A 13796-nucleotide genomic window follows, 5' to 3' on the forward strand; every position below is an offset into this window, starting at 1 on the left:
AAAATGATGCAAATGACTATTTAAAAAAATTTTTATGTTTGATACAATGTTTCAGTAATTTGGATAATTTACCCAGAGGGAACACTTAATTCCTTAGGAAAGTCAAATAAATTAGGCAATGCTGCCTATAGAGCTCTTCATATCTGTCTTTTCTTCAGGTGATAAAAGGTACAAATGTTCACAGAAAAAAAAATAATGAAATGAAAATAAATAGAGTTAACCTTTGGTAGTTTGGGGGTTTTATGACAAAAAGAAGCAGTAAGATTTGTTTTTCCCTGTTGATGTTTATCTAGAAACAAAGGCTGTAGGATTCAGTTAAAACTTATTGTTTAGCAAACTTTGCTAGACAACAATAAATTTCACTGACCAGTTTTTCAGGTTCCATTTTTTTAAAGGCATTTCTTGTTATAACCCACTAGCTGAGCCATAGTTTATAGTCTGCCAGTATTTCCATTATAAACATTGGTTGTTGGTGTTACATAAATGCAAACACATTACAGCTTTACTGCTTTTGTTTTGGTTCTATAACTCAAGCAGCTCCATTTTTTAAAATGTTATTTTGTGACCCTGAAAAGATATGAACCCGATTTTACTTTCTTTTAAACACAAAAAAGCAAACAAAAAAAAAAGAAAAAGGAAACATAAACAATAACCACAAGCTTTAACTTCTAAACTTATAAAATTGGTTTTATAAATATATGTCTCATATTTAATAAGTACACAATTACTAAATCTAGTTTGGTTTAGAATAGAACATTTAACAACAGAGGAAGAGGCTTTGAAAATGGAAATATGAAATGTTTGCCTTAATCTGCCACCATCCCGTATCATGATTTGTAGCATATGAATCAGTTCTATGTCTCTATATTTGGAGAATAATGTATAGTGTCACAAAGGTGCAGTCACCACCTTAGTCCATCTTTTTTTTTTGTTTTTCTTTCCTCATATTTTTCATCCATATGACAACAAAGAAAGTTCGACGCCTAGCAATTAGCATCATAGAATAATAGATTTAATCTAAATTCATTATTTAACAAGTGAAGAAATAAAGACCCAGATATGATAAGCAATTTGAGTTTATCATTAGTAAAAGGAAGAAAAGAGATTTGAGTCCTGATCCTTTCATTCCAAAGCTAGAATTCAAAAAGTACCATATAGTTGACAAAGTTTTCTTTTTTCTATAGAGAAGTCTCAATAGAAAATGAGTAATATGAAATTGCTTCATGCTCTTGAAATCACACCAGATAAAATATTTTCTGATTAAAGAAATAGAGACAAAAATGAATGGATAGATGGGAAAATAAATAAACAAAATGAATAGAACAACTCTTTCTAAAGTACAATGGTGTCATTTCCTAGGTGTTATGTTTTGGTTTTTTTTTTTTTTATAGCCAAAGCAAGATGCTAAGTTTGTGTCTTTAAATCTATTGATGAGTGCTGAATTTTTAAAGAATAGAAGCTAAAAGCAGAGAACTATCCCCTCTCTATATACTAAGAGCAGAAAGTTCAACCCAGCTACTCCTTCAAATGTCACTTTTTGAATACATAGCACCAATCTTTACAGAAGAGTAAGCTATCAGTCTTTTTGATTAATAATTACATCATTATTTTGTGAAGAGATGCAAACTAAGAAATTAACTTTTATTTGACACATATAGATTGAACTTTTTCTTTGATAAGGAATATCTACCTTCATAGTCTGATCTTTTATTTCCTAAATATCCTTTTAGGTATATCAGCATAATACCTTCATTTCTACCACCACAATCATTATCATTCAAGTGTTGGTCTAATGTAGTCTTGTTGCTTAACAGTTAAATTATTTTAAAAAGTCAATTGGGAAAATGGCAACTTACTACATGTTATTCACCCAGAAATTGTGTGGTTATGAAAAAATAATAACTAGTAGAAAAAGGGTGGAGATATTTTATGGATCCAGTATTTAAGCTAACGCTGGTAAGAACAAGAGATGACAGTCAAAAAAAGGCAGAGAAATGGATAAAGGTAATGAGATTCTAAGACACGAGATAAATCCAAGTATTAAACAGTTATCTGAGGACAAGCTAAGTTAAATCAAAGCAATGAAAGGGTCTAGAGGAGCAAGTACAAAGGAATAGGATAAACCCAATAAATAGTTCAAAATTTAGCTTTCCCTCGATATAAGATGCTTGGAAAAATTCCCACCTTTATTCTTAAGCAAGCCACTTCAGTAGTCAATTGAATTTCTTTTTAAAAGTTGCTGAAATTATTTACCAGTTCAAATAAAATTTTCAAAATGAGATTTAGTTTTTCTTTTAAATTTTTAATGTTTATTTATTCTTTGTTTTTAACATTCATTTCCACAAAATTTTGAGTTCCAAATTTTCTCCTCATTTCTCCCCTTGTCACACCCCAAAACGACATGCATTCTGATTACCCCTTTCGCCAATGTACCCTCCCTTTTATCACACCCCTCCTTCCATTATCCTCATCTTCTCTCTTTTCCTGTTGGGCAAGATAGATTTCTATACCCCATTGCCTGTATTTCTTATATATAGTTTTGTAAAAGGCTTCCATAATAGTCATGTTGTGTGTGGGAGGAGTCAAGATGGAAGAGCTGAAGGATGCACCTTTAGAAGCTTTCTTCCCACAGTCCATAAAATACCCTTAAAAATTGACTCTAAACAAATTCTAGAGCAGCAGAAAACACAAAACATATTTCCAGCCCAAGGCAGCCTTGAAGGCTGACAGGAAAGGTCTATCACACTGGGAGCATAGCAGAGCTCACTGTGGGATGCACTGTGCCATGGACAGGACAGGAACAGGCTTAAAGGCACCACCAGCAGTAGCTATAGGTACCAGATTCCTCAACTGACAAATGCCAAAGACAGGTTCAGAGGTCAGTTAGAAAACGTTTTCACTTGGGGGAGAAGGCAACATAGTGGTGTAGACATTGTTATAGGAAGCAGCAGATTCCATTGTTGGAGCTCTGGCCTAAAGCCCCTGGGGGAATTGAGCAGCTCATCTGGATCTCAGCCATAAGTGGTGACCCTGGTCTGAGGAGGAACGCTAATGTGATGGAGGTGGTGGAGGCTCTGGAGAGGGAATCCTGCTCACAGCACAGAACACAGGCCAGGAAAGAAATAAACTACTCTCCCTTGACTGAACCACCTTGAAGTAACTGACAACATACAGGTCCACAGAGTATATCCTCCACTTGACAAAGAACTCAAAAGTTAAGTGACTGTCTAGGAAGATGACCCAAAAAGGGAAAAAAAGATAAGATAAGAGAAAGTTGCTTTCTTGGTGGGCAGGGATTTTCTTCCATCCTTTCTGATGAGGAGCAGTACATGCCATCAGAGGAAGAACTAGGAGTCAGGGTTTCTGCATTCGAAACTTCCAAAGAAGATGTGCAATGGTCTCAGGCCATGGAAAAAGTCAAAAAAGGATTTTGAAATTCAAGTAACAGAAGTGAAGGAAAGGTTGGGAGGAGAAATGAGAGAATTGCTAGAAAATTATGAAAAGAGAGTGAACGGCTTTCTAAAGGAGACCCAAAAAGTGCTGAAAAAATTAACACTTTAAAAAATAAACTAAATCAAATGACAAAAAAGGCCCAAAAAATCAATGAGGAGAAGAATGCATTAAAAAGCAGAATTAACAAAATGGAAAAGGAGGTTCAAAAGCTCACTGAAGAAAATAGTTCTTTAAAAATTAGAATGGAGCAGACTGAAGCTAATGAATTTATAAGAAACCAAGAAATTACAAAACAAAACCAAAAGAATGAAAAAAAAAAAACAGAACACAATGTGAAATATGTCATTGGAAAAACAACTGACCTGGAAAAAAGATGGAGAGACAATTTAAGAATTATTGGAGTACTTCAAAACCACAACGAGAAAAATAGCCTAGACATCATCTTTCATTTAATTATCAAGGAAAACTACCCTGATATTCTGGAACCAGAGTCTAAAATATATATTGAAAGAACTCGCCAATCACCTCCTGAAAGAGATCCAAGAAGAAAAACTCCTAGGAATATTGTAGCCAAATTCCAGAGTTTCCAGGTGAAGAAGAAAATATTGCAAGCACCCAGAAGGTAGAAATTCGATTATTGTGGAAATACAATCAGGATAACACAGGATCCGGCAACTTCTATGTTATGAGACTGAAGGGATTGCAATATGATATTCCAGAAGTAAATGGAACTAGGACTTAAACCAAGAATCACCTACCCAGCAAAACAGAGTGTAATACTTCAAGGGAAAAATGGTCATTCAATGAAAGCATGAACTTTCAACGATTCTAGATGAAAACACCAGAGCTGAATAAAAAATTGGACCTTCAAACACAAGAATCAAGAGAAACATGAAAAGGTAAACAGGAAAGAGAAATCACAAGGGACTTAGTAAAAATGAACTATTTACATTTCTAAGATACCATTCTTTACTCTTGAAACTTTTCTCAGTATTTGAGTAGTTGGAGGCACTATACATATACAGAAGGCATAGGATGAGCTGAATAGGAAAGGATGATATCTAAATAAATAAAACTAATGGATGAGAGAGGAACATGTTGGGAGGAGACAGGGAGAAAAGGAATGGGGAAAATTATCTCTCATAAAAAAGCAAGAAAAAGTTTTTTCAATGGAGGGGAAAAAGTGGAGTTAAGAGGGAAAAAGTTCAACTTACTGTCATTACATTTGGCTTGAGGAGGGAATAACATGCACACCCAAATTGGTATGAAAATATCTTACATTACAGGAAAGCAGGGGAGAAAGGGATTAAGTGGGGTGTGGTGGATGATAAAAGGGAGGGCAAATGGGAGGAGAGGATAAGTAGAAGCAAACACATTTGGGGAAGGACAAGGTCAAAAGAGAGAAGAGAATAAATGCAGGGTGGGATAGGATGGAGGGACATATAGGTGGTATTTCACAACAATACTATTATGGAAGTCTTTAGCAAAACTACACACACACACATATATACATACACATACATGCATATATTCATATATACATATCTATGTCTATGTGTGTATGTGTATATGTGTGTGTGTGTGTGTGTGTGTGTGTGTGTGTGTGTGTGTGTGTGTGTGTAGTCATATTGAATTACTTGCCTTCACAGTGGGGATGGGTTGGGAGAGAGGAAGGGAGAGAAGTTAGAACTCAAAGTTTTTGGAAAGAATGCTGAGGATTGTCTCTGAATGTAACTGGGAAATAACAAGTACAGATAATGGAGTATTTAAATCTATTTTGCCCTACAAGAAAAGAAAGAAGATGATAAGGGAAGGGAGGGGTGTGATAGAAGTGAGGGTAGATTTGGGGAAGAGGTAATCAGACTACACATTGTTTTGGCATGGGAGAAGGGGAGAGATGAAGAGAAAATTTGGAACTCAAAATTTTGTGGATATGAATGCTGAAAATTAAAACTAAATAAATAAATTGGAGTAAATACTCATGTTGTGTAAGATTAACTATATTTCCCTCCATCCTATCCTGCCCCACATTTATTCTATTCTCTCTTTTGACCTGGTAATTCCCCAAATGTGTTTATTTCTACTTACTCCCTCCTCCCTTTTGCCCTTTTCCTATCAACCGCCTCACCCCACTTAATTTCTTCTCCCTTAGTTTCCTGTAGTGTAAGATAGATTTTCATATCAATTTCAGTGTGCCTCTTATTCCCTTCTTAAGCCAAAAGTGATGACAGTAAGATTCACTTTTATCCTCTCAACTCCCCTCTTATTCCCTCCTTTGAAAAACCTTTTTCTTGCCTCTTTCATGAGAGATATCATGCCCCGTTCCATCTTTCCCTTTCTCCTCCAAATATATTCCTCTCTCACCCTTTACTTTTCATTTTATAGATGTCACCCCTTCTTATTCAACTCACTCTGTCCTGTCTATATATACATGCATATACATATGTATGAGTATGTGTATAATTGCTCCAACTACACAAATACTGAGAAAAGCTTCAAGTGTTGCAAATATTATCTTTCCATGTAGGAATAAAGCAGTTCAACTTCAGTAAGTCCCTTATAATTTCTCTTTCTTGTTTACCTTTGCATGCTTCCCTTGATCTTGGTATTGGAAAGTCAAATTTTCTCTTCAACTCTGGCCTTTTCATCAAGAATGCTTGAAAGAGGAGTCCAGATGGGAGACTAGAAAGACACACTTACACAGGGTCCACCCCACAGCCCATAAAATACTTGTAGAGAGGGACTCTCAACAAATTTTGGGGGGGAAATTAAAAAAAAAAAACTGCTCGTGGAACCGATCCAGGGAACTCCCCCGGCCCACCCAGTACCATGGCCTCTGGAGTGGAAGTCTTGCGATTCCAGCTCCCAGGGCATGAGGCTGCTACCCTTCGAAACATGAACCAGCTTCGGGCAGAAGAGCGCTTCTGCGATGTCACCATTGTGGCCGACAGCCTCAAGTTCCGGGGCCACAAGGTTATCTTGGCAGCTTGCTCTCCATTTCTTCGTGACCAGTTTCTCCTCAATCCCAGTTCAGAGCTGCAGGTGTCGCTAATGCACAGTGCCAGAATCGTGGCAGACCTCCTCGTCTCCTGCTATACAGGTGCTCTGGAGTTTGCTGTCTGGGACATTGTCAACTACCTGACTGCTGCCTCTTATCTCCAAATGGAGCACGTGGTAGAAAAATGTAGAAATGCCCTGAGCCAATTCATTGAACCCAAGATTGGCCTAAAAGAGGATGGAGTCAGTGGAGGGATTGGATTGACTGGGCTCAGCTCCACCAAGTCACTCCTCCCACCCGCTCGAACACCTAAACCAGCTCCCAAACCCCCACCACCACCTCCTCCACCTCCTCTTCTCCGACCAGTGAAGCTAGAATTTGCCCTCGATGAGGACCTTGAGCTAAAGGCAGAAGAAGAAGAAGAGGATGAAGATGAGGCTGTATCAGATATCTGCATTGTCAAGGTGGAATCAGCACTGGAAGTGGCACAGAGGCTTAAGCCCCCTGGAGGCATTGGGGGGAGCCTTGGGCTTGGAGGGAGCCTTGGGCTTGGGGGGAACCTTAACCTTGGAGGGGGTCTTGGCCTTGGAGGGACTAGCAGACTCCTCATCAATGAAGTTGGAGAAACTATTGATGCCCCTGATGATAGCACAGAACCCCAGGGAGTGGTGAAGGCCTGCTATAGCCTTACAGAAGATGCGGAAGGGGAGGGTCTATTGCTGTTTCCTGGAGGTCAAGTAGGGGAGGGCATTACCCTTGGGCTGGGAGATGAAGCCCTAGCTGCAGCCACTATGTCCCGGAGCAGTGGAGTTAGTGGGAGTTATGGGGGCATGAGGAGTCCTATAGCAGGGGGCTCCCCAGTGGGAAACCCACTGAAGAACATCAAGTGTACCAAGTACCCAGAAGTATTTCAGGGTGTGGAAAAACTTGTGTTCCATATGAGAGCCCAGCACTTCATCTTTATGTGCCCTCGATGTGGGAAGCAGTTCAATCATAGCAGCAACCTCAACCGTCACATGAACGTTCACCGAGGTGTCAAGTCACACTCCTGTGGTATTTGTGGCAAATGCTTTACACAGAAGTCTACTCTACACGACCACCTCAACCTTCACTCTGGGGCTTGACCCTACCGTTGTTCTTACTGTGATGTGCGATTTGCCCATAAACCTGCCATTCGTCGACACCTCAAGGAGCAGCATGGCAAGACCACAGCAGAGAATGTCCTTGATGCCAGTGTGTCAGAGCTCAATGCCCTCCTCCACTAGCTGGAGGAAGGATAACTAGGGGAAGGGGTGAGATGAGATTGCTGGTAGAGGGGGGTGATGAAAGATTCTCTCTCCAAAAGGGGAGGAAGTTTGAACGGGAAGGGGGCTTTTCTGTTTCCAGGAGAGTTAACATACATCTTGGGGTTACAGGCAGAGGTCTTAACAAAAGAACAGCTCAGGTCTTCCTCTGAGAATAAGAAGGGGTTAAAAGACCTTGCTGAGGAGATTAACTAACCATTCCTTGGGATGATGAGGAAAGAAATGGTTCCTGTTTTCTAGGATAAAAGGGCCCAGGAAGAGGGATGGCTCTTTTCTGGAATAAGTAGATAATTGAGGTGAGGATGGTGTGCAGGGTGTAAGTAGTAAAAAGGGGAAATAGAAGATGGTTTTATCATTGGGTAAGAAAGCTATAGAGAAGACAACTCAGTTGAGGTAGGGTGGGTGGGAATTGGGAGGGTATCTTACCAAAGCTATACCTGTCCTTGGGTGGTAATAGAACAGGGGAAACCTCTTAAATTCCTGGGAGAGCAACTATTTTGAGGAAAAGGTTAACAAGTCCCAGGGAAAAAGGGTAGAGAATGTATTTTTTGCATGCGAGGGAGGAGGGAAGGGGACTGGGACGGGCTTTTGTCTCAGGAGACAAAAAGTGACAAATGGTTATAATATGAAAGAAAAAAGGAGAATGGAAGTAGACTAGAAAGCAAATAGAGGCAAAATAAGAAAAGTCAGAAGTAGTAAGGGTTGGGGAGGGGATATGGGGAGAAAAGGAAAATACCTAGAAAAAGGCTCTTGGGGAGGGGAGGGAAAGGGTATGGTAGAGACATAATGGTATTTTTTAAGGAAACAGACATATTTTTCAGGAATTTTCTGGAATCTGAAGTCTCAGTTTCCGCTTTTCCACAAAATAAAAAAAAAATTCTTTAAAAAAAACAAAAAAAACAAAAAAACAAATTTTGGAGCAGCAGAAGTGGAGAACAACAGAGTGGAGGAGATTTCTAGCCCACAGTGACCTGAAAGGCCCACGGAAATGTTGGTTGCATCCGAGGCAGAGCCGAGCACAGAGTGCAGCCCAGCCTTGGCCCAGCAGCACAACGAGACTCTGGGAGGAGGACACCTCGGGGGAGAAATCTCCAGTCGCAGTAGCGGGTCCTCAGATCCCTTGGCCTACAAGCACCAAAGGTCAGTGACGGGGTTTAATCAGCTAGCCAGGAAGGAAGAAGGGCTTTCCCATAGCTCTGGCAGCAGGCAGCGACCACAGAGCCAGCGCAGCAGCCCGTACAGAAGCTCCGTTGTTGGAGCATAAAAACCCCTGGGGGCATTGAAGAGCTGAGTCTTACCTCAGCCCTGTGTGGAGGCCCTGGGGGAGTTGGTCTTTGTCTCACACTGAATGGAGGCCCTGCCCATCCAGCTTAATCTGAAAATCAGCCCCCAGTGCTGACTTGGGAACTGGAGGACAGGTGGCTGTGGAGAGGTAACTTCTAAAATTCTAAAAATCCCTCTCTGAGTCCAGACCAGTACACACTTGATTGAGCCACCTTGAAGGAACTGAGATCTCACAGATTCCCAGAGTATACCATACTCTTGACAAAAGACCCAAAAGTCAGGTAACTGGTTGGGAAAGTGTCCCAAAAAGGAAAAAAAATAAGACCATGGAAGGTTGCTTTCTTGGTGAACTGATATCACCTCCTATCCTTTTGGATGAGGAAGAACAATGTTTACCCTCAGGGAAATACATACAAGTCAAGGATTCTGTATTCCAAACATCCAAAATAAGTATTCAGTGGGCTCAGGCCATGGAAGAATTCAAAAAGGATTTTGAAAATCAAGTTAGAGAGATGGAGGAAAAACTGGGAAGGGAAATGAGAGAGATGCAAGAAAAGCATGAAAAGGCCCTCAACACCTTGCTAAAGGAGACCCCACAAAATGCTGAAGAAAATAACACCTTAAAAAATAGGCTAACTCAACTGGCAAAAGAGGTTCAAGAATGCTTGAAAGTCCTCTATTTCATTGAATGAGCATTTTTCCCCCGAATCATTTTACTCACTTATGCTGGGTAGATGGTTCCTGTTTTTAATCCTAGTTCCTTTGACTACTGGAATACCATATTCCAAACCCCTTGATGCCTTAATGTACAAGATACTAGGTCTTGTGTTATCCTGATTGTATTTCCACAATACTCAAAATGTTTCTTTCTAGGTGCTTCCACTATTTTCTCCTTGATTTGGGAACTCTGCAATTTGGCTACAATATTCTTAGGAGTTTCTATTTTTTGGATCTCTTTCAGGAGATGATCAGTGAATTTTTACAATATTCACTTTGCCTTCTGGTGCTAGAATATCTGGGGAGTTTTCCTTGATAATTTCATGAAAGATGATGTCTAGGTTCTTTTTTTGATCATGGCTTTCAAGTAGTCCATAATTCTTAAGCTGCCTCATCTGGATCTATTTTCCAGGTCTGTTGTTTTTTTCTAAAGTGATATTTCACATTATCTTCTATTTTTTCATTATTTTGGTTTAGTTTTGTAATTTCTTGGTTTCTCATAAAGTTATTAGTTTCAATCTGCTCCACTCCAATTTTTAAGGAACTGTTTTCTTCAGTGAGCTTTCGAACCTCCTTTTTCATTTGGCTAATTCTGTTTGTTTACAGTATTCTTGTCCTTATTGGCTCTTTGGACCTCTTTTGCCATTTGAGTTCTCCTATTTTTAAAGGTATTATTTTCTTCAGCATTTTTTTTTTTTTGGTCTCCTGTAGCAAGATATTGACTTGGTTTTCATGATTTTATTGCATTGCTCTCATTTTCCTTCCAAATTTTTCCTGCATCTCTCTTACTTGATTTTCAAAATCCTTTTTTGAAAAAAATCCTCTTCCATGGCCTGAGTCCACTGCATATTTATTTTGAAGGGTTTGGATGCAGGAACCTTGACTTTTAGGTGTTCCTCCAAAGGTATGCATTGTTCTTCCTCATCCAAAAAATGGAAGAAAATGCCTGTTTACTGAGCAAATAGCATTGTATCGTCATTTTCCCCCTTTTTTGGACATTTTCCCAAGCCAGTTACTTGACTTTTGGGTCCTTTGTGAAGAGGAGTGTATACTCTGGGTATCTGTAAGTTCTCACTTTCTCCAAGGTGTCACAGTCAAGGTAATGCCTATCTATGAGCAACCAAAAACACTCTGTTCTGCCCATGATCTGTGTGTAGAATTCCCTCTAAACAACTGCCTCCACCTCCAGTAAGCCAACGTTTCTCTTCTTCACCCCAGTGTCACCACTCTGGGCTGAGATTCAGATCAGCAGCTCAATTCCCCCAGGGCCTTTAGGCAAAGGCTCCAAAATGAACCCCAGTGCTACAGTGGCTGTTGCTGGCCGAGCCAGACCATGTTCCCTTCTCAACCATTAATCATGAATTTTCTCAGTGACCTTTGAAGTTGTCTCTGGCGTTTCTTTGAGTATCTTGGGAGCTCCAGTTGCTGCCAGTGATTCTGTCCCCAAGTCCTGCTCAAGTCTTGTCCCTCCTGGTCCTGCATGCTAAAGACTATGCTGGGCTCCATGGACTGTGCTGTGCTCCATGCCTGGTCTGATAGACTTTTCCTGTCAGCCTGGCAGGCTGTCTTGGGCTGAAAATCTCTTTCACTCTGTCGTTTTCTGCTTTCTGCTATTTTAGAATTTTAGAGCTATTTTTTGCAGGTATTTTATGGGCTATAGGGGGGGAACTTCTACAGATCTGTCCATCTACTTTGTCATCTTGGCTCTGCCCCAAAATTTAGTTCTTATAGAAACATTTTTGTTAAAACTCAGTGATAACAAGGTGCACTGATACATTCCTGGTGCAATGACAAATTATTGCAGTCTCTGGAATGAAATCTGGTAGTATACATTAAGCTTCATAGTATTGATCACCTATTTTTAACTCAGCAATCAATAATTAGGTATATATTAAAGGTTGACTAAATGCCAGGAATATTACTCCCATTTGTACATCCCTAGGAAGTTGGTTACAAAAAGTACTCTTTATCCAAAATGTCTATAGACTTTTCTTATTTACTAGAGGAGGAAAAAGAAGAAAATAACTTATATAGTCAATATTTTGGAAGAAGCTTGAAAAGCTGTAACATAACAATTCGCTGATGTATATTGCCATAAGTGTATGTGATTTCGGTTTTTCCTTCATTCACAAAGAGAAAGAAGACATCAGGAAGATGATAACATAATGTATAATTGACATAGCTTTGAATGAGTGAGAGCTGTGTAAAATCACCAGCCTCATTTTCTCCTCCAGAACCATCTGAGTCCATTGACCAAGTATCAATCAGGATGACTGGAGATAGCCAAGGACATAGTGGGAGATCTTGGCCCTTTTAAAAGAAGGTGTTTCAAGTTTTCACTTTGAGTGAGGCAATGACCATTCAGTGAATAGGCCTCTTTAAGATGATAATGATGAATACTATGAGGAAAGGCACACACACAAACACACATACACACACATACATACATACATACATACATACATACACACGGACATGCACATATATATATATATGATTCAAAGTTTGAAAAACTGACATAAAACATTATGCACATTTGTGACAAAAATGCAGTGAAAGAAAGGTCATGGTAGATTTAGATAGCATTATAGATAAGGTGATATTCATAATGGTATTTTTTCATACCTTGAATGTACATTCACTTAACTGCAATACAAAACATTTCTTTGCCACCTAAAGCTAAGTCCATAATGAAATTACTTTAAAATATATATTTATATATATGCATATATATTTTTATGTGTGTGTGTGTGCGTGTATATATATATATATGTATGTATATATATATATATTTATATATATGAATGAATGATAAATGTTGGAGGGGATGTAAGAATGTGTGTTGTCCTTCATTGCTGAGGAATACCATGCCATCAGAGAAATAATGACATGAATTGCATTTGATTTTGTGTTGAGTGAGGGAGGGCTGTGCAGGTCACCTACCTCACTTCTCCTCCAGGATCATCTGAATCCAATGACCAGATATTCATCAGGATGAGTAGAGATGACTCAGGATGAAGCAAATGGGGTTAAATGACTTGCCTAAGGTCACACAGCTAGCGAGTGTCAAGTGTCTGAGGTGAGATTTGAACTCAAGTCCTCCTGACTCCTGCACTGGTGCTCTATCCACTGAACCACCAAATATCAATGAACTGTTGGTGGAGTTGTGAATTGATTCAACTATTCTGGAGAACAATTTGGACCTATGCCCAAAGGGCAATAAAACTGTATACTCTTTGATCTAGCGATACTACTGCTAAATCTATATCCCAAAGAAAATAAGGGGAAAAAAACCCATTTGTACAAAAATATGAGTAGCAGTTCTTTTGTGCTGGCTAAGAACTGGACATCAAGAAAATGCCCATCAATTGAGGAATGGTTAAACAAGCTGTGGTGTGATTGTGTTGGAATATTAGTTTACTATAAGAAATTATAAGGAGGAACATTTCAGACAAAAAAAAAAAAAAACTAGGAAGACTTACATGAACTTACCAAAAGTGAAGTTAGCAGAACCAGGAGAAAATTGTATCAAGTAGCAGCAATGGCATATGTGTGATGAAGAATTTTGAAAGAGTTAGCCATTCCCAACAACACAATGATTTGAGATAATCCTAAAAAATTATGATGAAGCATGTTATCCACATCTAGAGAAAGAACTGGTACTCTCTGAATACAAACTGAAGAATGCTGTTTTCATTATATTTATTTTATTCTTTTAGTTTTAATTTGGATCCTCTTTTACAAAATGACTAATATAGAACTGTTTTTCCATGACTAGACATATATAGTCTATATTGGATTGCTGAATATCTTACAGGGGGATGGAAAGAAGAAAAATAGAATTTGGAACTCAATTTCTTAAAGTCAAAATATTTTATTATATAATTGGGGAAATAAAATATTAAAAAATATAAAAAATCTGAATAGACTAGCAGATTGTATAACTGATGAAAAGTAAAAAAAATAATATTTGCAGACTTTTCATAAGTAGATGGTAAACTTTGAATTTCATACATAACAAAAATGATTATTCACATTTA

General features: G+C 38.8%; 1 protein-coding gene across 1 annotated transcript; it reads left to right on the plus strand.

Moving 5' to 3' along the window:
* Positions 1–6229: 6229 nt before the first annotated feature.
* Positions 6230–7768, plus strand: LOC140512779 (zinc finger and BTB domain-containing protein 12-like). The gene has a single exon (XM_072622127.1). It carries the CDS (start codon positions 6283–6285, stop codon positions 7573–7575), a length of 1293 nt encoding a protein of 430 aa, XP_072478228.1. The 5' UTR covers positions 6230–6282; the 3' UTR covers positions 7576–7768.
* Positions 7769–13796: the final 6028 nt, after the last annotated feature.

The sequence above is a fragment of the Notamacropus eugenii genome, chromosome 6, assembly GCF_028372415.1.
Source record: "Notamacropus eugenii isolate mMacEug1 chromosome 6, mMacEug1.pri_v2, whole genome shotgun sequence".
Lineage (NCBI taxonomy): Eukaryota > Metazoa > Chordata > Mammalia > Diprotodontia > Macropodidae > Notamacropus > Notamacropus eugenii.

Excerpts from the sequence above, each read along its gene's own strand:
- LOC140512779 (XM_072622127.1), top strand. The coding sequence starts at position 6,283 with ATGGCCTCTGGAGTGGAAGTCTTGCGATTCCAGCTCCCAGGGCATGAG.